This window comes from Plectropomus leopardus, chromosome 11 (genome assembly GCF_008729295.1).
Source record: "Plectropomus leopardus isolate mb chromosome 11, YSFRI_Pleo_2.0, whole genome shotgun sequence".
Lineage (NCBI taxonomy): Eukaryota > Metazoa > Chordata > Actinopteri > Perciformes > Serranidae > Plectropomus > Plectropomus leopardus.
The window spans coordinates 11,187,675-11,210,987 of NC_056473.1; the positions used below are offsets into that span (position 1 = coordinate 11,187,675).

Consider the following 23,313-nt stretch of genomic DNA (forward strand, 5'->3'; position numbering starts at 1 on the left):
AGGGCCAGGGCCCAATGCACAGATGCTATAGGATCATGTGTCGGTGTTGTTTCTTCACCACCTCATGGATCTGGTGCTTGTTAGAAGAGGAAAGAAGCTGGGGAATATGGTGATCTGGATAGGAGACTGAGGCGGGACGGACGAGGGATTTGGAACTCTATCCTCACTACGGCATCTGATATGGAAGGTCTGATGTATGGCCAGTGATGGATGTGGAGAGAAAGGGTCCCTGCTAAGTCATCTGGCAGACTCAGTGCGAGGATGAAAAGAGATGAGTGGAGATGAGGGGAGGAAGGGGGCAGTGAGGGATCAGAGATAGATGATAGTACAGGATGGAGGGATAGAGGGACACCTGCTGGTCCAGCAGTAGTAAACCCACTCATCCTGTGCGTGGTCACTTGGTGCCAGCGTGCCTTTGGTTGAGAATCAGGTGTGCTCAGGCTGTCACCCAGATGTGCTCACAACCTCACAACTTTAGCCGATTAAGAGTCTTAAATTTACCTGCATGTATCTGGACTGTGGAATGAAATAGAAGCATCTGGAGGAATCCATGTGAACACATGGCTTAAAAAGTTAATAGCAAATAATAAAGGGGGGTTTGCAGGGCCATGTTTTTTATTTTTTTAACAGCAGTTGAAAGAGTTTGAGTCGTGGGGTGGATAATTAATCTTTCAATCAAGTCAGAGCTGATCAGCTCGATGGATGAGCAGAGCAGCTGCTGTGGAGGCCAGTGAAAGCTTTAAGACCCAGGTCAATGAACAATAAAGCTTCATTTTCACTGTGCCTGCCATTCTGCTACTCCGTCTGTGCCCAGAGTACACTCTGCACTCTGCTATTGTAGTGCAGTAAGTAACCAGACAATATTTATATTCAAATAGCGCTCCTAATGAATGGTCCAGCTCCAAAAAATAGATGTAACAGCAATTGTTTAAATCACTGTGAGCTGCCACAAATAAATGAATGCGTGGGAAACCGTGAGGACCGAAACCAGGACATTGTTACTGTGAGGCAACAGCATTAAACACTAGCCAGAGAGATGTCACACTTGACTGCTGTGTTGTCTGTTGTCTTTTTCTCAGGTATCTAGTCACATCCAGGTTCTCGCTCGACGAAAGGCCAGAGAGATCCAGGTGAAGCTGAAGGTACGCTACGTGAGTCAACTTCTTTCTGCTCTTTTATATTCACTCAATAAAATGATTTAACAGTGATGGTCTTTTTTAATGCACTTTTGAGAAAAAAAATATGGTAAGGATATGTGAATTTAATCAAATCAATAAATGCAAGTCTCTGTGTGTCTGAATCCTACTGCACGAATTTGCCTGTGGTCACCCTCAGAGAAGAAATTAGTCATAGCTGAGTTAAGGATGTGATTAATATGTTGCATTTTTTTCTATGTGAGTTGAATCAAGTTGAGCAGCAGCAGATGACAAGAGGGGGAAAACATTATTACCCTATATTATTCCCTCTTGTAATGAAGTTTCATTATTTGTTAAAGGTATGTCAACATCAATGGCCCCTGCCTGCCATGATTTCACATCCCATCAACACAAAGACACAAACGATTGGTATTTTAATTGCACCCTCTAATTGATGCAAGTTTTAAATGGGATGCTGACACATTTCGATGAAATGTGAACATATTTCAGGAGGCCTGAGGCTGAGTTTGCACAATTATGAACAAGATGAATCAAACACAATTGTCAGAAAACAAATTAATCCCTGCATTGTTCCTTCCAGGTATTAAATTCAATAAGTGTACTTCAATAAAAGTTTTCCTGTGTGGTAAGCTTAGAGCTTACACATCCCTGTCCCCCCAGTACTTTCTCAGTTTACATTTCTCAACCACGTAGGCCCGCGTACCCACAGCCACAGCAGGCAACAGGACTATTCCCTCACCTTGGACGGCAGCCATGAGGGTTCAGTTGGCAGGGCCCGGCAGCGGTCACAGGGTTGGCCCCTGTGACCGGCCCTTTTAAATGCGTCTTTGGTGTAACTGAGATCCCTACCACATGTACCCCCCATATTTCAGCTATGCCCTTGTGTTAGCCAGTTCTGGGAAGAAGAATGCACCGTGTGGCCTTGCCCATTAGGGCTGGGCTGCAAGTGCTTGTAGTCCTCTGTGGTTTAGAAACTGCTGAAGGAGTGGATTCAAAAACAACGGGCATATCACTTTACAGTATAGCCCAGGAAAGACAATTTGAAGCTATCTTGCTATTTTAAACTCCATGGCATTTAGCGATTTAGATGCATTATTAGAATATCACCGCATTGCCTGCTTAGTCTTCCAGAATGACCTCTAGCAGAAGCTAGTTGTCATCACCAGCTTGCCACTGCCAAAGCAATAAACTTAACTCTTGACCCAGAGGCCCTTCACGGTAATATCACCTTCTCTCCAGCTCTCTGTCTGGCAGGGATTCACCGATGATGCAAGCTGGCCTTCATTTCCCTATTTAGGGCTCTGCTTGTGTTACCGGTAAAGTGGGGCGCCGACTTAAATGGTGTCTGATGAGTGCTCACCCTTTTGCGTAACTGTTTGTCTCGCCCCTCTGTCCATCTCCACAGGACCAGGCTGCCAAAGACAAGGCCCTGCAGAGTATGGCCACCATGTCCTCAGCGCAGATCATCTCACCCACGGCTTTCCAGAACAAGATGGCTCTCCAGGGCCTGTCTAGGCCGGCTTACCCCACTACTGGTGGGGTGAGTCCCTGACCAATGTCCCCTACATCATCTTATTCAGATTATCCCAAAAGGCTGAGCAGGAGACACATTTATTTTAACTTCATTTAAGAGTCTTTGGTTTGCCAGTTGAGGCCATTTAACAGTATTTTCATAACCCCTACATACTAGTAGGTATCCATTATTTCCCTAAGACCTAAGATTTCCTTAACACTGTTGTTCCTCTTTGGAAATTCAGTTTTTCTGAGTATTACATATTTGATTCGTTACTTGGTTCATCTTTTTGATAAGACACATTTAAGCTTTATTTCTTTTTTTATAAGAAAGACCTCTCAGCTCTGTGCTTCTGTTTTGAAAAGCAGAATAATATGTGGTAATTACTGTCAAGGTGGAGGTGTGTAAAGTATCCACTTCTTTTCTTTCCAGTTTTGGCATGGGGCACTTCCAGGACAGCCAGGAGGTCATGAAGAGTGAGTAGCCATTGTTCTTTTCCTTCTCTGTAGTGCTACAGTAGCCATCAGTCATTTCTCATGTGATCAGCTCAATAACCATCAGATAAATTTCAGTCAGGGACTAAATCACAGAACAAATTAAAACATATCAGCACAATTACAAAGAAAAGTCTTCAGCTGTCTGACATTCAGCATACCACTCTGCCCCCTGCGTCTTAAGGGGTCAGGCAGTCCAATTAGTATGTGAGATGGGGTCATGAGGCTGGACAGTGCATAACATGCCTCTCCCTCTCTTGTCTGTCTCGTCTCTGCAGCATTAAGCCCTTCTCCCAGCAGAGTTACGCCATGCAAGCGTCCGGCCCGACCCCTATAACAGGTGGGTGCTCTTTCTCCACCCTGCTGTGTTGACAGAGGGCTCTCATGCCAGCGATGATGATGAGACAACCCGGCTGCTGATGAAGAGCTCGCACAAAGCTCAGAGAAATAGCTGCAGTATTGCTGCATTTTCTTTGTAGGCTTTTACATTGTTGCACTTAAAGCGCACACTTCACGCACTCACTGCCCTCTTGTCTGCAGGTTATGAAAGCACAGCAGGGCTGTCAATGTCTCCCGGTGCCCCTCCTTGGCAGGGTAGAAGTATTGCCAGCTCCAAGCTGCGAATGCTGGAGTTCTCCGCCTTCCTGGAGCAACCTCAGGACCCAGAGAATGTGAGTAGACAAGACAGGAGATAACGTTGTTTTTTCTGTTCTACAAAAGGGCTTTCACTACCCACACAAAAGCTAATTTAGTTTATCTATTTATGCTCAAATACAACAGCTCTTGCCCACTAGGAAGTCTTATTGACAGGTGCATCAGAGCAGAAACTCACTCAGATTTTTGGCTTTTTTCACTATTTTCTTGGATTCATTTTCTCAAAACTGTAAACCATCTGCAAAAGGGGATTTCATACAATGCAGGGCTTTCATGCCTTCTCCTGGCAAAAAAAATTCATTCAAGCAATAACTTTTATATCACTTGATGACTGTCTTGTAACTCTCTATTGCTTATTAACATTGTATACTTCAGTTTGTTCATCGTTAAGGAATTATTTTACTTTTCTAAACCCTTGTTGCTAGATAGATACCTGATATCGAAGTTGTTAACTCTTTACACCCTATTTTACACAAGCGACAACCACTGAGGCTGAAAAATGAGGCCAATGCGGAAGTGCCAAAAAATGCATTTCATTGAATGGCCACTTGAGGCTGGCTCCAAAACAAGATAAATCCTCATAGACCCCCATGTTAAAAAAACAAACTTCACAGTTAATAATTATGTTTACAGCCTGGTGCAAAAAAACACAAACAAACAAAAAAAAAACGTTTTTTGGTCTCTATAGCTAATTTCAAGACTTATGACAACTGTGGGAGGTGATTTTTTTTTCTATAGGCCTTAGAGAGTGGACTGAAGCAAAGTAACACAAACTATGATGTTGACCAATATTGAGGAGACATGCCGATTTAGAACAGCCTTTATAGCAGCGTCTATCTTGTCTATAGCGTTTGCCATTGTTATTTTTACCCCTCAAAGGTTCCTGTGTACTTCTTATTAACAGCTTGTCAACAGCATTAGTCCCCTGCTGATTGGTTGTTTTTTTTATTTCAACTGGGAAACCACTGTTTGATGTCACAATGCAAGGACAAATTAGTCAGCTTGAACTTAGTGGAGAGGTTGGATTCATAGGTTGGGATCCAGGCAAGCTGAATTGCTTTTTAGGGGAAAAATACTTTGGCTTTGGTACAGAGCTGTTTGAAATAAAACAGATGGAGAACCTAGTTAATGTGAGCAGTGATTCAAATATTCAAAAGTAAAGAATCAAATATTTTTTACCTTATACACAGAAAACAAGGTGCACTATACAATGAAACAATAGCTAGCAACAATACTACCAAGAAGTAACATGAGTTAACAGAAGATCCAAGACGGAGATGCCACACATGTCTTGAGAAAGACTGTATATCTTTGTTTAATACTTTGGGGTTTTGGTTTACAAGGGTATGGCAGAAAACCGCAAAGACCACAAGAAAATTTTAATTAACATAGCCTAAAGAAAGCGCACACCAGCACAACACATGATCATGAATGGTGCTAATGGGCGGAAAAGGGTAGGGTGCCTGAGACAGGTGATGGGATACACTTGTCATTTTTTGGCTCTGTTCATCTCCTGTTATGCACTTTTGTCCCTGCAGTTCAACAAGCACCTGTTTGTGCACATTGGCCAGTCCAACCCGAGCTACAGCGATGCCTATCTGGAGTCTGTGGACATCAGACAGATCTATGACAAGTTCCCAGAGAAGAAAGGAGGCCTAAAGGAGCTGTTTGACAAAGGGCCACACAACGCTTTCTTTCTCGTCAAGTTCTGGGTAAAACATTTTTGTGCAGTATTTAATATATTTAACTTTCACTAATCTCCAGTATGTCTCAAATCAGCTTGATTTAATTTCAGTTAATTTCAACTAAAACCCTTCTTTATAAAGGTAAAACTTAGTCTGATACTCTGTTTATGATATTTTTCATACATCATCAGAGCATGTAATCCTCCCCAAGTCATGAAGGTGAAGTGAGAGTACAGTGAATGCTCTTGTTAATGTTTTGTAGCACCTGTTGGCTGTTAATGGCCTAGCGGTGTTAACTGTGTTGAGATAGCTTAAGCATTGGAGTTAAAGCAACTTAAGTGCGCTTTAAAGCCAGAATGAATGGAAAGTCATTGCTCCCTTGACCCGACTGGTGGTTTATATGCCGGCAAAGAAGGCATTGCTGTGCAGCATGCATCAGGCGTGGGTGTATTTGTATATATGTGTGTGTGTGTGTGTGATTGTGTGTGACAGCAGCCTTGGGGGAGAGTGGCAGGCCTGATCTTTCACTAGGGGAAATGTGAGCCCAGGCACCTGTCTCGGCGCTATTAGACTGAGTCCGAACTCACCCCCCCCCTCATATACTTATTTATAGATAAGCCCACCCAAAACACACGCACACACACACAGACAAACACATAACCCCCCCCCAGCTCACCATTACACACTGAGAGAGATGAGAGAGTAGAGCATGATGACAAAGTCAACTTAAGCTGCAGGTTAAGAAATGACGACAGGTGGAGGAAACTGAAAATGATCATAAATAAGATCAGAGACAGAAGGGGAGTACAATGGTGTAATTTGACACGTCCATTTTGTTCTTTGCTGATCTGGCCACCTTGCCTTACTTCAGGACAAGACCTTTGGTATTTGTATCACGCACAACATGTACATACTTTCAAACCCACGCTCTTCTTTATCTCAGGGCACCTCCCTTTACATTCACTCTTTATTAAAGTGACTCTTAACAGCAATTCATTCAGACATTTTGCTACTTTTTATGATGTGGGCATGTTAGTTTTACAGCAGAGGTCAGAGTTAAGCATAACTTGAGACAGATTGGAAATGCATTTACTTTGAAACTTGTTCAAATCAGTGTACTGGGAAAGTGAAGTCGTGTTATCACAAAGTATGTCAGAAAATCACTGAACTAACTAGAATTTATGCACAGACTCAGTATATTTATAGAGTTGCTTAAATACTTACTGGTATATGAAGCACTTAGTTGGAGAATTTATGATATTAATGTCTGGGATACGAATACTTAGCCCCTTTGCTCAGCAAAGAAGAAGTTAAAGCATCATTGACAGAAAATACAAGGAAACAGACAACACCTTAGCTGCCACACTATTTGATTGCCAAGTGATTGCAATGCACACACAGTGGAATAATGACCAGTTATAACTAAAGGAGGACAAAAAAAGTAAAATAAAAATTTTGCATACAATTAAATTTGACTTAAGAAGGAAAGTATACTAAGTGTTCATACATTAGATTTTGTTTGTTAAGTGTAGTTCAAAAAATGTGTCCACAACCTTTGCTTTTGGTTTAAAAGGTCTAATCTTTATTCAGTGACTCTTACAGTTTAGTCATCTCTGTCCTTAAAATTCTTGTCTTGCAGCATAACAGATAAGAAAAATGGTAAGGTAATAATGGAAGTTTGCCAATTTAAACTAAAATATACAATTTTGACCTTTTTGCACACAGCAAAAATAACCATTAAAACATATAATATCATAAAATAAATACATATTTCAAATATCTACTGTCTAAATACAAAGCATATATTTGGGCAATATGACCTGCCCATAACAAACAATTTCTCATCTATGTTTCTTCTGTTCCTAATTGATGGGGCAGCAACAGTAAACAGCATCTCTCTCATACTAAATTTATCCCAAACACATCAAACAGCAGGTAGAATTGGATGGATGGACAGAGTGTTGACTACAGCAAGGCTGCACAAATCTTTTCCAAGGACCTTCTATTCAACAAGCTGCTAATTCTGCCATAGTTATTTCTGATTACTTAAAAGAGACAATGTATAGTCTCTGGAACCATCTATGCTGGAGATTTTCCAGCATGGATGGATTACCGAATGGGCCTACTGGGCGCGGGCCCAAGGGCCCAAAGTGTCAGGGCCTCCCCTGGCCTTAACGATGTCACCCAAATTAACCCATACCAATCATGAGACTCAAAAAGATTACAAAGGGCAAAATAGATTGAAGACATGCAAAGGAACTGCGAAGAGGCTCAAAATAAAAAGGGGCCAAATAACCTCAAGGCGACACAAAATGACCACACACAAAATTATCACACCAAAAATTACCACAAAACCACAAAAATATGCATAGAGACACAAAACAGCAACAGTAACAATGACAAAAAACAGTCATAAAGTGTGTGTAATTTGGGAGTAGTGGTTGGGCCTTTAGCATTATTGTGCCCAGGGCCTATGGTCGCACAATCCACCCATGCCTGCCAGTATATACACAGTGAAGAATTAAAATTTTTCTCTTTCCTTTGGGAGGAGTTTAGACTTCCCAGACCTGAACCTTGCTGTGCCTAAATAAACTCATGTTTTGAACTATAAAGGACATGTGCTGTCACGAGAGCCATGAGAGGTTGTCCTAGGTTAGCCATCATACCTGTCATGCTCTGTGTCTACAATAACCTCCCTCTTCAATACTGGGGGACTGGCAGGGCTGTTTCAGTGGCACCTGAGTCATGTACGACAGAGCTGTTGTGCATACCAGGTGACCCACACACATCCGATCCAAGGGAAGAGCTGTTGGCACTAGAGAAAACCACAGAGAACAATTTCTGTCTTGCTTTGTTGATCTGATCAACATGCACCTGCACCTTCAGTGTGATACACAATGTTGAGGAGCTGCCTTTCCCATAGTGGATTACCTTTAGACTTAAAGTCTTAAAGACTCTTAAAGACTCTTAAAGTCCACCAGTAAAATTTGCAGATCTGAAGACGTTATGGGATACAGCTGTAGGATGTTTGTAACCTTCAGAAGTTGTCTGGATCCTTTGTGGTGCAAGTCTGGAGCTGCTGGTGGCGGAGGCCCTTAATGCCGTTGCAGGGAAGAATGTCAAACCATCATCACTACTACCACCACAAAACATTGTGAAACATGACTGCCATCATCCTCTGATCCACTTTGTCAGAAATGTGTTGCGTGGAAGCCACTGGTGACTTGTGAAGCAGATGTGTAATATAACTTTAACTGCTGCGGTTTGGGGTGCCAGAGACTGAATGTCAAGTTCAGAGTGCCGCCTTGCAATCTTATGCCACCAGATGTCTTTGTATATATGACATTACCCTTCTCACATGTTTGACTGCCACATTATTTACTGTGGAGAGATAAAAGACATTGGTGAGTGACACCATTTTGGAAGGAGTCTTCTCTGGTCCTTAAAAAGAGCAGCTGGTCAAGCCATGGCATTTAATTCAGAGCTGAGAGGAAGGAGGGGATGAGTAGCGCCATCGTATATCATAAAGAAAAAAGGGGGCAAGGCAGTAATAAACAGCAAAAGATAGAAATAGGGACACATGAGATAGAGATAGCAGGAGAAGCTTGTAAGCAACAAGTCATTCATCAATGAAATATTACTCTCTTGATTCATGTCAGCCCAGTTGAGTCAACAGTTATGACATATGCAACTCCTGCTAGAGGAAAACAAGCTCATAACACTGTCCCTCTCAGTCTGTTCGTCTTATTGTATCCCAAGGGGATCGTCCAATTCTCAAGGCATCCATGACAAAACACAGAAATGCTACAAAACGGCTGGGCATTTCGACGCCCATACTGAGGAAAAACGCTCTTGGCCATGAAAATAAGCAAAATGAAATCCTCGACGCATCTGAAAATACAATAACTTTATTTACGCTGTCATAAAAGAAGAGAAGAGCTGATATGATGTAGCCGCAGTGGCGCAGCCACGTGGTAGGTCATGACTTGGGGGTGTGCTGAGGCGAAGGTTGGCATGGTGACGGTGACAGGCGACTGGCCCACCTCCAAAGCTATGGCATTCTAGATTGAATTTCCAGCAAACCCCCCTGTCGGCCGCTGGTTGCCCTGCCCCGCTCCCCACCTTCCTTCTCACCCTTTCAGCGCCCGTGGCCCTGTCCTAACGGATTGTCTCACGCCTTTGAAGTGCCGAGGGAATCCGATTTGAGCTGGCTCTGCTAAATTGTTACACAGCCAGCCTGCCCACCGTGATCTAATCAGCCAATTGCACGCTGCTGATTGTAATTGGATGAATTCCCTCGCAGGCTGTTAGGGAAGCAGGGAATGGCGGTTCGGGGAGGGTCACTAGGCCCCAGGGATGAAGACAAATAGAGGAATTACATGAGCCAGGGATGAAGATGAACGGGGCGATGAAGAGATGAGAGGAGGCTGAGCGGTGTCTCAATGGCCCATTAGGAGACAAGAGCCCGACAGGGGAAAAGGTAAAACAGCCCAGCTGTCTGACGGACGAGACTACACCTCAGTCTGATCCAAAATCAGATTACGCCTGCCTCGATCAAACTCATACTAGTGGGAGGATCAGAGATAGGTGAATCTGCATCCACACGACGATGAATGGCTTGACTGTTTTTAAATAGAATTTGTGACGTCATATTTTTAACAAGTTGAGTACACAAATGTCTGATATTCGATTAGTATCAGTTGTTACAAGGAAACCTATAACAAAACAATAATTTCTTTGTTTCCTTTTCGCAAAAATGTAGCTAACATGACATCACCCATTGATTTGTAGACTGCCATTGTGAAGCCTAACGCTTGGCATTTCAGCTGTCACCATCTTGGTTTTTTGGAGCCAGGAGTGACTAGAATTGTATAAGAGGGTGTAGCTGTGGAGGAGCGAGGGGTGGATCTGACTCATACATTGTAGCAACACCTCACAGACTGCCTGTCACACAAGCAGCCCTGCCCTCAAATATGCATAGCTTTAAGCCCTTAATGTAGGTGGGTGAGTTATATAAAAAATTGTCATTTGTCACAAATGTTGAAAATAGTTATAGAGACCAAAACTGTTGTTTGTACCAGGCAGTTACATGTTTATTTCTGCTCTGAAGTTGGGTATTTTAACATGACTTCCATATGGAGCCAGCCTCATTTGAGGAACTGCTGTCTTTGGCAATTCCACATTGGCTTTTTTTTTTTTTCAGGAGACTCAAAAAGACTACATCGGCTCTGTATGTTGTTCTAATGAACGTGGCCAGCAGTCACAGAGAAACAGCATCTTGGGAATCTTGAGGCTGGATTTGACAGGGTTATACTGGGTCACCAAGGTTCTGGCCAGTGGATGCCTCTCGGCTTTACAGAGAATCACACTCAAGCTTTGTTGAGCCGTAACACACGCTGATGTGTCTTTGTCAGACTGACACACATGTTCCTTGAGATCTGTACCAGAGAGCAGAAAAGTAGACGCTGATATTTTGTTATAGATTATGGATCTAGTGCTGTGTATCCTCAAGGTTTTAGATGCTTAGTGTGGAGCAGGGTAGTGTGTAGTGTAGCACACATGTTTCCAGTCAAAGAAAGGCTGCAAATCTTCATACATGAACACACACTACCAACAGTTCCTCTTGGGTTAGAAATGAGGTGTGTATTGTTATGGGTTGATCCTGACATGTTATCTTTTTTTTTCTTCCTTGTAGGCAGACCTTAGTGTAAACCTGCAGGATGACAGCAGCTTCTTCTATGGTGTTTCCAGTCAGTATGAGAGCTCTGAGAACATGATTATCACCTCATCCACCAAAGTCTGCTCATTTGGCAAGCAGGTGGTGGAGAAAGTGGAGGTAAGGATACACGGGGGGGAGGTTTGTTTGTTAACTAAATCTAGAGTGTGCTGGTAGTCAGACACCTACCCTGTATTTATTATGAAACATAAACATTACTAATTTCTAAGCTCTCCAACCTTTTCTCATAATGTCTGATGCTGAGAAGAAATCAAACCTTATAGCAGTCCTACATGTGTTTGCAGCCAAAGTGCATCAGCATTTCAGGGCATGGCAGAATCTTATACAATGACTTTATCTGATCTTTGAGGGGCAAAATTGTTACAGAAGACAGAACAGACATTCTTAATATTTTTTGGAATTCCAGTTTTGTCTCTCCGACTTTTACAGTGAGCTACAACCATATAGCCATCATAGTCCAGATGAGAGAATCTCCCAGTGAAAATACAGATGTGGTCATCTATGTCATCTTTTAATTGTTTGCTCTTTTTTTTTCCTGGGTAAAAGTCATCCCACAGTAGATTTTGGATGAATGGAAAAGCTGCACCGACCTCTGGGGGTTGAAAGATTTAAGTCACTTTAAGATTTGGTAGAGGCAGCCATTATCATTCAATTGGCTGAGCTCGTCTGTGTATCATAAATATACTAAGAGAACTGGATACTGTGTTCCAAGATGGCGCCCTATTTACTTCACGTTGCTTTACCAAAATCAGTTTTTTGCAGATCTCTACTTTTTGGGTAAAAAAGGATACGTAAAAGAGTGTTCCTATGAATGAACAAGTCTAAAGGGGGGCAATAAGATCAGGTGACCTATTAATTGATCCGACCTGTGTCTATGTATTTTGTTTGTCTTATGAGGGGCTTGATGCTCACCTTTGTGGAAATTGAAAAACTAACTCTGTCTTTGCATCTCCACTTATTTTTGGACCAATAGAGCATACATAATTCTTGGCTTGACAGCTCTTCCAGATGTCTTTTATTGAACCTAAAGGATTAAAATTCTCATATTATTAAGAATCACTTCAGAATCCCTTTTATTTTTTATTTATTTTATTTTAAATATAATTAACCTACTGGTATTACAGATGCAGAAATGAACACAGCACATTTAATTCTTTTATTATATTGCTATTGCTATTGAAGGTAGAGTGACCAGTCTGTGGTCTATGCAATAAATAGCATTCATCTCCATTTCAGGTTGTTTTTTCTTTTAAAACCTGACTTTGTGTGCTTTGCATTTGGTTTGGGATAGCACAGTTCCTACATTTATCAACAGTTAGCAGTATATGTGGCTACAGTTCAAGAGGTTTGCATCACTGATTGCTTAATAGCTGAGTGATATTTCAACATTAAGAGGTCATGAGTGTGTCAAAAAACCACTATTATCATCCAGAGGAGGGATTGCTACTGGTGGAGATGGATTCCAGTCAATTACCACTGATCTGTGGTCAGGAAACTGACGTGATTAACGAATCTCCCCAGCATGACTAACTGTTATGCTTCCCGTTAACTAGACACAATAGTGGCCCTGCCCCCACCTGCTGCTGATAGATTGTACAATATAAACACATACACACACATCCCAAGGTACAACCATCTGCCTCGGTAGACCACATGACGATATTTAATGGCTTCATCATTTGATTACTGTTGTCACGAGAAAATATGTTTATTGTCATATCTGGCATGCCATATGCTGCATTAGGCATATTATGTTACACATATTACAGCTTATCACATAGATGTTCACATCTAATGCATCCAATCGAGCTCCAGTGGAATATGTATCCCCTTTGTTTTTACAATAGATTTCACATTTCAGCCTTTAATGTATTTTAAATTCTTGTAACACATGGTATATGTTCTCATATATTGGACTGTATGCTTTTATAGTGTATCTGTTTTCCCTAGACGGAGTATGCACGTTTTGAGAATGGGCGCTACGTGTTTCGAATTCACCGTTCCCCTTTATGTGAATACATGATCAACTTCATCCACAAGCTTAAACACCTGCCAGAGAAGTACATGATGAACAGTGTACTGGAGAACTTCACTATCCTACAGGTAACTGGGACAGACTGTACTTGTGTGTATAGAGCCTGGGAGCCTGTATGTCTGTTTGTATGGATATTGTGCTTCTAGTATTGTCAAATCAGATATTCTTCTTAATATTGAAATAATGTTGAGCTGGTTTGGAAAACAGACTTATTCTTATTGCTGAGAGTTAGACCTCAAACCAACTAGCAAAATATGGAGCTAGAGTTGGTAAGCTTAGCTTAGTGTAAAATACCTTCCCTTGCCTGTCTAAAGTTAAAAAAATCCACCTACCAGCATCTCTGAAGCTCTCTTGTTAAGATGTTGGTTTGTTTAACCTGTACAAACACCAAAGTATAAAAACAACAAATTGTGGTTTTGCAGGGGCTATGTGCTGAAACAAGACACCTTTTAAACAGGGGCGACCTTGAGCATCTGAAGACCCATTTCACGAGTTAAGACCTGTAGGATTGTGATTAGATGGTGCTTGGGCATCACTGGAATGGAGACTTTAGCATGTGGCAGGGTAGTTAGTGTTTATAATGATTTAATCGTAAGTGATCACATTTATCATATTTTCTTGGAAAAGCCCCCGAATTAAGATATATACACTGAGAAACCTTCACATTATTATGGCACGAGTAAAGCATTGAATAGAAATACCAAAAGGTGGCATCAGAAATCAATAAACTGTTTTACTTTCACTCACTTAGCCTGAAATTTGGCCATAACCGGTCATGAAATTATACGTAGGCTATGTGGGGCACACAGTAACTCACCTGGTGGAGTGGGCGCCCCATGTACACAGGCTATGTCCTTGCCTGCAAAAGCCCTGTACACTTACTCTTCTTCTATATTGAGCAATAGAGGTGACATAATGTGCTAAGGAGACCACTACTCCAGGTAGACATCTGGTACAATATTCCTCTTGTTTTTCAGGCTTGTGATCATGGATGTGTAAAGAGAGCTGGAGTCATCATTGGAAGCGAACCCCCATTCATTCATATGAAAGTTGCTCAGTGGCACACACAGCCAGAAAAGTTTGACTTCTCGGGTGTAAAATGATCCGTATCTTTGAATCCATAGAGCAAGAGCACCATAGATTTTGCTGGCTGAGCTGCAAACTTCACCAGCCAAGGCGGCTACTTTCGTTTTTTCCCTCCACTAACTTGAATGAGGATGAATTTTTTTGATTGTGTTGCTCTTCTGAGAAAAAGTATTTTTGGGCCCCATGGCATCTCGTGACGAACCTGGCAGATGTAGTCACATGGTTTGGCCGCTGTGTCAATTTGGCTTCAAAGTCCAGCAAATTTCCTCTGGGTCTGCTTCTGTTTGGTCAACATAGTTTGGTTTGGCATGCTCTTCTCAGCGCGTATATTGTGGGTTTTTTGTGTTAATCTGGACTAAGATCATAACAGTGCTGGTGTGGTCAGGAATTTTTTAGATAAAAGGAGAAAAAACCCTGTTTTGAAACATACCCTTATACGTGTGGATGAAGCATTTAAATGCTTTTGGATGAGAATCATTGTCTGCAACGCCTTGATACACTGAAACACGCTCAATGTCCCATTCATATTCTGACGCAATGAAGCTCAAAGGGGCACATGGATGCTCAATATGCATACTTTAGTTCAGTTTTAGAGTGCGAAATGCAGGCATCCTACTGTCGTAAAGGGTGGGAAACAGGAAAACTGTTTGGTCTCTTAATGAAAATGGTTGGGCTGTGATATTTCCTATGAGTAACCTTGGCAGACCATTAACAGCTGTTAGCGATTTCTCCCTGCCTATGAATAACACTTTTTATGGTTTCTTGCAGAGTTGAAACATTTTGTCCACTCAACTGTAAGTTGGACTTTTCTGAATGAGCTGGTGTGCTCCTCAGAGAGCGGACACAGTGAGGGAAGTGAATAGAGTAGAGTGTATCACCATAGCAACAAAGTGGTCCTCAACACCAGGGTTCAAAGACATTGGTGTCCCTTCCATTGGCGGCTGCATTCCTATCGGCCATGGGACAATGACCATATTGAGCCCACACTGACGACTACATGGCAGCATGTCATTAGGTTTCTCAATGGGCTGATTTAGCTCGTATTAACCATGAACAGCTCCTAAACAGATGTGCACAGACACACACACACATACACAGACAACAGATGGGTGCACTCACAGATTCCACATTGCAAGGCTGAGGACAATGGAATCGATATGCCTCATGTAACAAGTGCTGTGTTCAATGCAACACATACCGAATTGATAAAGTTATCTGCTTGCTTTGTGCTTGTTGTATTGTATCTCCTGTGTCTGCAGATACAACTGAATCTTACACGTATAATAACAGAACATGTTGAACAGAGAGATAATTTGTCATTTATTATTCATGATCATTAGTTGTGTGATATTATGTCACATAGATAAGATTAGATATTTCTACCTACTGTATCAGCGTTACTTAAGTCGTAATTATGAATTTGTCATCGTCAAATTCATAAAGCACAGGATGGTCATATACATACATACATACATACATACATACAAACATACATATAGTCAATGAAGATTTCAAAGTACGATCATACAATAATTGTTCAAAGGAGCAATCTGTAAGATTTAGGGAGATTTAGTGACGTCTAAACAACCAGCTGAAACGTCTGCAGAGAACAAACCAAACAACCGAAACAAACAGACCATGCGATTAAAACTGGTAAAAACTCATTATAAATAAGTATTTCTTCTACACTCTTTAGCATGTTGCAGACGGATCATTTGCCCAGCGCCTGCCTATGTGTGTGCACCTGTTTTCTCTGATAACTTAATGTGTGTTCACCTTATTCTGGATCCTGATGTTCAGGAGGTTTTTAACATGAGCTGGATTATCTGTAGAGGTCTCTTCTCTCCAAAAGAACTGATCCTGGTCATGTACACTGGTAAAAAAAAAAAAAATAAATAAATCAGTGTATCTCTGATGCTACTTAGCATGTCAGAGCCGTGTTGTTAGCCGAGCAACTTGGTAATGTATGCTCAACTTTTTTCTTTGATAACTCAAGATACAGGAGGTTTTTATTGGAAGCCGGATTGTCTGCAGCAGTCTTTTCCTATATATCCTATATGCCCCCCTCAAATTTAGTGTTGTCTATGGGTAGAAATTGTATATAACATTCATAACTATGGTTTCATTAGTTTATAAATCCAAAAGGCTCCTATGCTTTACAAAGCACACTTCTCTACAAACTGGAAGAATGTGAACAAATTCAATATTATTAGTAAAAATATGGGTAACCAAGCATCTTAGGCTTTATTCTCTACAGTTTGACTGAGCAGGACCTTCTGTGTTTGTCCACAGGTGGTTACTAACAGGGACACACTGGAAACCCTCCTGTGCATAGCCTACGTCTTCGAGGTGTCCACCAGCGAGCACGGCGCACAGCATCATATTTACAGGCTAGTCAAAGACTGACACAGCTGGAACTTACCTGCTCTAGACCCATTGTAGCAACTCAATGACTACTTCCTCCGTAAGCTCAAAGCTGAAACCATACAACACGGTCAGAAGCCCAGAGAAACACCGGCTCTGTCAGCATGCCCAGGAACACTACTACTGCTGAGGAAGAGGTGGATTTGGGATTGTGGAACCGGAAACAGCCTTTGTGTGAAAAAAAGAGAAGAGGACCATGATACACTGTGGTCTCTATACCAAAGGAGCCAAACCTAGCCAACAAGACCTGCATGAGAAAGTTGTCATTGGTGGTGTTTTTCATCTCATTTTACTAGTGCTTGTTTTTGATTTAGATTCTTTTACACACATGCATGTGCAGGGGATGTTTGAGGAGGACTTTAGCTGCCTCAGGGTGCCACCTAGTGACTTAAATATAAATAACAATGGGGAAAGATAATAAAAGTAGACTGAGAATCCCCCCTTTGCACATCCATAAGATATCACTGTTTTTGGTGCCAATCGTTTGTGTTATTTGAGTAATTATGTACAGTGCCACATCCATCTCCTCTACACAGAGCTAAGAAGATAAGAGGCTAAAAGTGATTTAAAAGAGCTATTGTATTCACTTTGTTTGATGTTATATGTTAAATGTGTCTTGTATTGTCTCACTGTTTTTGATTGAAAATGATCTGACTTCAACAAAAGGCACATAACAACACTGCTAACTTGAACCAGATTTAGATCTGTAAGCTGATTACAGAGGTTGACTGTAACTGTAACTTGCCCTGAAGTGTCAGATGAAAATACAGGTGTTTTACAGAACTCCTCTGTTGCTGACTTTTTTTTTTTTTCTTTTTTTTTTTGCATTCTGGTCAGTTGACTGCGATATGTGGCATACTCATATCAGTATATATATTGTACATTATGTGCAGGGTTTGTCTTTAAATCATGTTGGCTTTGTTCTGATTTTATACTATATACTTATTCTAAACAGTTTTTTAAAAGAGGTTACAAAAGTTAGTATATTCAAAGATGTAATTATGCATTTTAAATCTGCTTGATTTTTGAGTTTCCTGTTAATGGCCACTTCCCAGAATGCAATGCTTAAAGGAAGTGGAGGATCTGTTTGCAGCTGCAAAAAATGTAATCTAATTGTGCATGGTGGTGCTACAACCAGAAGGAGACATCAGACATCAAAAAGGTAAGAATCTAGAGCTGCATCTTGGTATTTTCAGTACTGATTAATGTGTCAATCGTTTTTGTTAAATTGTTAGAATATACAATGTCAAGAAAAGTAAAAAAGAAAAAAAAATCTTAATTGTAAGTTCCTGGATCTTCAGATTGATTTTTTTTTTTTTTTTACACAGTCCAAATACCCAAAAGTATTCAATTTACTATAAAAAAGGCAAAGATGATTTAAGAGGTAGACGCAAGAAAATGCTTAACATTTGTACTTGTAAAACTACTAAAACAATTAATTGATAAATTACAAAAATAGTTGATTACAAATCTATCAATGTACTGATCACTGAGTCTACCAAGCATTTCAGCCAGTTTGTAAAAATGTAAAAATATGTTGCTTTCTCTTTGTAAAGTTTGGTTGGCAGTGTCATTTCAAATTCACAGTTTGATTTATGCACATCTATACAAATTTTGAAATTTTTGATTGATATCTTGAAGTCAAAATTAACAGAGTAAGTATAATATACATTTTAAACTATTGTTGTATGGAACTGTGGCTTAGCTAGTGTTTAATGGTGCTCACTGCCATCTGGTGGTGCTGAGACATTATTACTCTTTCCCTGTCCACAGAAACTTAGCAATTTATGATGGTGAAACTTTTTGGGTGGTAATGCTGTGATACTCAGACTAGTTATCTCAGTTTAACATATATGACATATACACTCTTGCTTGGAGGCCACTACCTGCAATGTCTTTCTAATCCCATATGATATATCATCCACCACTACTTTCAGAAAGAAAATCCAACTGAGGCAAAGGTCAAATACTTCACTGGTCAGTCTCTAAGTTGTTATACTCACATCCGTCTGTTGGGATATGTCAATGACTTGTTAGCATTTTGTAAAATATTTTTGTTACAAATGAGAAAATATCTTTTTTTGAAAAACATTAACCCATATGTAATTTGGCACCAGTAGAAAAGTAATTTCTTGTGTCAGCTAATGTTGATTAAATGCATGTATGCTGTCTGCTCTTTTTTTTTTTTTTTCAAATTTCAAACCATCTCTATAGAATAGTTTCCTTTAATGCTGTATCCAACAATGCACTCCATAAAATGGTAGGCTACTTTCTCAACTTGCAACTCCCAGGTGTAAACTGAGAATGTGGCACTGTGATAGAGAGACAAGCTCACAAAGGTGAGAGAAACAGCCAACCCAGGGAGCAGAAGGTTTATTCTGATAATCCCAACTGAAAGAATTTAGGCAGATTGCTGCAATTATGGCAATCCACTCTCGGGTGTTTGACCTGGAAACAGACAGCTCGCTTTTTTCCAAAGAGAGAACAGTCTGGCTCCTGTTAAAACTAGAGCAAGATTTACTTTACAGTGAGTGCTATGTGGTTTAGTAAAATCTGAATTAAAAAATATCTGCAGCAATGGGCTTATTCACAGGCCAAACTAATAAATGAGTTAGACTTTGTCCTATATGTTTACAGAGGGTCAACAGTCTAGAATTTTGAATTAGATGTTAATAACACTAAAAGTCTAAAGAAAAAAAGTTTCTCTTAAGACTTAAGAAATGGCCTCTTTTGGCCCCAAATGCTCTCATACACATACACATGGGTGGACAAAATAACAAGAACACCTTCCTGTACTTAAATGAATCAACACCATAAACTGTATCTTAAAAAATCTGCGGAAATGAGCCAAATACAGTAACTGAACATAAAAAAGCTTTACAAAGATTGACTTTGGAAAGAGTTAGTCTTTATTTAAAAAAATACCAATAACTGTATATGGTTTATACACTTAAAATTTGTTTTGAAAAGTACATCAAAACAATTGATGATTGATTTTATTTAGCCCACTAGTAACTCCCTTTTGTGCCCATCCCTGCATACTCCTGTGATATTCCTTATGACTAAATGAATGTTTTTTAATCAGTATAATAGCTTTTTTTTCAATAGTAATCCTTTAAATTATTCATTTCTGAGGTAATTGGCACAATTCTGTATTCTGCAATTCTGTAAAGCAGCCTCTTATACTACAGTGCTTATCAGCGGCGTGGTTCAGCCTTACGCACCGCTGGGTCTCCTCCTCCTCCAGGTGCGTAACTGTGACACACCTGGACCGTTACCGGCACCAGTAAAACCAGACCACTGACTCCACTTCATGCCTGTCAACCCCAAGTAATCAGCTCTGCGGATATGTCGACGCTTTGTCCAGATTGTAATTTAACATGGTCTGATTTACATTGCGCGCGATGAATGTCACATGGGGTTTGCTGACGGTTTTGAGTGTGGTGTGCCACACTGAGTCGAGGTGCTCACCGACCTCTTATTATAAGAACTGCTGGATCCGACGCTTTCCCGGAATTTTTATCGACATCGAGGAGTCTCAGCGGAGAGGAGCACAACTTCTCAAGTCTTACCAGGAGGAGACCGCGCTGAAATGCAGCCGCACCTGTTGCCTAACCAGAAACTGTGAGTAATGCTTCTTAATCATGACGCACAAATATTGAACCATGTAATGGCATTTTTTGACTTTTCCTTAATTTATGCCTCAACTGATCCTCTGCGTTGATCTGATCGTCTTTCCTCTCGCAGTTTCTTGTAATCTGGCCATATTTCATTATGATACCTCTCAAGAAAACGTGAACTGCTTCCACCTGCACTGCCCGACCCTGGAGAGCTGCATACTCAGCCACAGAGGAAACGTTGTTCTGTACAATATCACAAAGGGTAAGCAAAGTACACTTTTATACTGCCTACAGACTACATCCAGGGCCTGTTACATTCTCAAAAAATGTTTCAGTTTTCACCAGAACAGACACACTTTATTGCACATCTAGATCTATGAGTTGTGTAAAGTAGGCAGTGCATTTAGTGGTAGTACTTGAGATACTTTTTTGTATTCTCATTTTCTGCAACTTTAAACTTCTACCATCCTGCATTTCATAGGTTAAGTGTTGTGCATATTTCTCCATCTAATATATATTTAACTTACAGTACTAGTTACTGTGCAGATTCAAATTTGACAGAAAGCATGCGATCATCTCATATAATATTTACTACAGTAATTTCAGTACTTAATTAACACCTGGATAGACATCAGTTTTTATTGTGCTGCGTTCAGATGCCTTTGACAAGCATTTGAACCTCTGAAACCTAAGACAATTGGTTTGAATTCTTTTTAAAACATGGGGAAAATATACAATGAGCAACTTGACAAGAAATGTCCCCCAAATGCAAAGCAAAATATCAGTAATAGGTCACAAGAAAATGACCTGAAAGTTATAATTATAAATTTAAAAATCTATTTAAGAATATATATATATATATATATATATATATATATATATATATATATAATATATATATATATATATATAAAAGAAAGTTTTTTTTTCTTTCTTTTTAAGCGTTTTGTTGCTTATTATCAGTATTATCAGGTAAATAAAGGTAAGTTTAGTGCTCATTTCTTGCAATTTTTTCTTGCAAAGAAGTTGTTAATTGCCTTCTTCTGAAGTTTACAAAGAATTCAAGCCAATTTGCTCAGGTTTCAAAGGGTCAAAATGATCACTGCCTTAATGATCTACAACAATAAAATGCTACTTAAGCGCAAAAAGCATCACTACAATAATGATTATATTATGAGCTTTTAGTCTATCAGACCTTCATCAGATCATACAAGTGTGCAGAAATTTTATTTACAAAAAAAAGGTAGTGCAAAAAAATAAAGATGTACTTTTACTTACGTATGTTTTTAATTCCAGGACTTTTACTTAAGTAGCCTATAAGTAAGTATATTATGGTAAAGTAATTTAATTATTTTAGAAAATTAACATTATTCATGACTGAAAACCAACAATAAACAGGAGAGTCATAACTCAACAAATGTCTTTGCTTCCTAGGCGTGGATCCTGACCTGTTGGTGTTTGGAAAAATACTTTACCTCCAATGTACGTGTGTTCCCTCACTACTACAGTCGAGGAAACGCCTCAGAGCCGCTGCCCTCAGACAAACGCCAGTTCATCCATCCGCTTCCACCGGCTGCACCTCCTCTGACATTATCTCCCACAGTTAAACCTCCCACCACAGCAGGCAGGGTCCTCACTGCTGTCACCACCACCATCACTAGTACCAGTATCACCACACTGCAGAGCACCAGTCAGCCTTCAACAGTTCCCACAACTACAGCTGCTTTATCTTCCACTGCAGAGACTCCACTAGCTTCGGGGAACTATGAACAAACAACCCTGACCACCTCCACCACTTCTCTTGCACCCAGCTTCAAAACACCTCCTTCATCCACCGCAGCAACCATCCTCAGCCTTTACAATCCCAAAACCACTCCTGCCTTTTCTGACTTTTCTGCCACGACTGCACAGCCCTCCACATCCCCTCTCCATCACCACACCACCACAACCATCTCTCAGTTGGCCACCAGCCCTCCACCCTCCACAGCCTTTATGGGCAGTATAGAGAGCAGCAAGCAATCCCCCAATGACACCAAGGGCAGCCTGGGAAGGAACCACACTGCAGGCAGTGAGGGAGGCCAGGGTGTCAGCGGGGAGGACACCTTAGAGAGTTTGGGACCAGGGTGGCATGTAGCTGCTCACACCTTGCTGGTTGCGGTGGCCATCTGTATCACAGTGCTGCTGAGCTGCTGCTGTTCCATTCTGCTGGTGGTGAGCTGGAGAGGTCAGAGGAAGAGGATGGGGCGATACCGAACATCGTGGAGAGGGAAAAGAGGCTCCATGCGTCTGATAAAGTATGTGCTGGTCAGAGAAAACTCCTCAAAGTAGGGCCAGAAAAAAAAAAAAAAATGGAACTGACTCAACTGTTTACATGAATGTTTTCAACAAAGGAATCCAGGATTGAAGCGACCGAATTTGTATATTTTTGTAAAAAATAATGCTTGATTATTTTAATAGCAAAGATGTTGCTTTATTCTGAGCAGATAATATGAAAATGTAGTTACTGTCAACCGATGCATTGACATTAAAATGCTGTATATTTGAACTACATATGCAGAGGTATTCTGTGGCTTTGATGAGATTTCCAAATACGCAGTTGCCATGACTTTGGTTTCACTTGTGACGCAATAACTTGATAGAAAAAGCCAAACTCAGCCGCAGTGATTTGCTTTAAGAAAGACGATATGTTGTCCTTTGGGCTTTGATGTATGACGAGTTTAAATTTCTATTGATGCCAAACCTCAAAGACTGTGGCCAGCTGTCTATGCTGGTCTTAAGTCAGACTGTATAGGCGCGTAAAAGACAATAACACTGCCACAATTCAGTGGTTGTGAAGATCATCAACAATGTGCGATGACTGTTTTTCCTTGTGGCCTTCGGTGTTTAACCCTCCTTCAGTCCAGCGCAT

At 40.6% G+C, this 23,313-nt stretch overlaps 2 protein-coding genes across 3 annotated transcripts in view; both read left to right on the forward strand.

The window, feature by feature from the left end:
- LOC121949684 (transcriptional enhancer factor TEF-3-like) overlaps positions 1-17,565 on the forward strand; it is a 43,409-nt gene extending 25,844 nt beyond the window's left edge. The window contains exons 4-12 of one of the 2 annotated variants that reach the window (XM_042495410.1): positions 1,080-1,151; positions 2,563-2,697; positions 3,103-3,146; positions 3,443-3,504; positions 3,705-3,835; positions 5,357-5,530; positions 11,199-11,339; positions 13,191-13,343; positions 16,654-17,565. In XM_042495410.1, the coding sequence (XP_042351344.1) occupies positions 1,080-1,151; positions 2,563-2,697; positions 3,103-3,146; positions 3,443-3,504; positions 3,705-3,835; positions 5,357-5,530; positions 11,199-11,339; positions 13,191-13,343; positions 16,654-16,767 (1,026 nt within the window). In that variant the 3' untranslated portion in view covers positions 16,768-17,565. The remainder of the gene's footprint in view (positions 1-1,079; positions 1,152-2,562; positions 2,698-3,102; positions 3,147-3,442; positions 3,505-3,704; positions 3,836-5,356; positions 5,531-11,198; positions 11,340-13,190; positions 13,344-16,653) is intronic. The other variant, XM_042495411.1, reaches the window with a different exon arrangement.
- A 337-nt stretch (positions 17,566-17,902) lies between these two features.
- On the forward strand, positions 17,903-22,733 carry LOC121950115 (MANSC domain-containing protein 4-like). The gene is given in 5 exon segments (XM_042496032.1): positions 17,903-17,947; positions 20,033-20,409; positions 20,533-20,667; positions 21,840-21,868; positions 21,870-22,733. Coding segments are annotated over 4 exon segments (1,248 nt in total). The 5' UTR covers positions 17,903-17,947; positions 20,033-20,189.
- Positions 22,734-23,313: the final 580 nt, after the last annotated feature.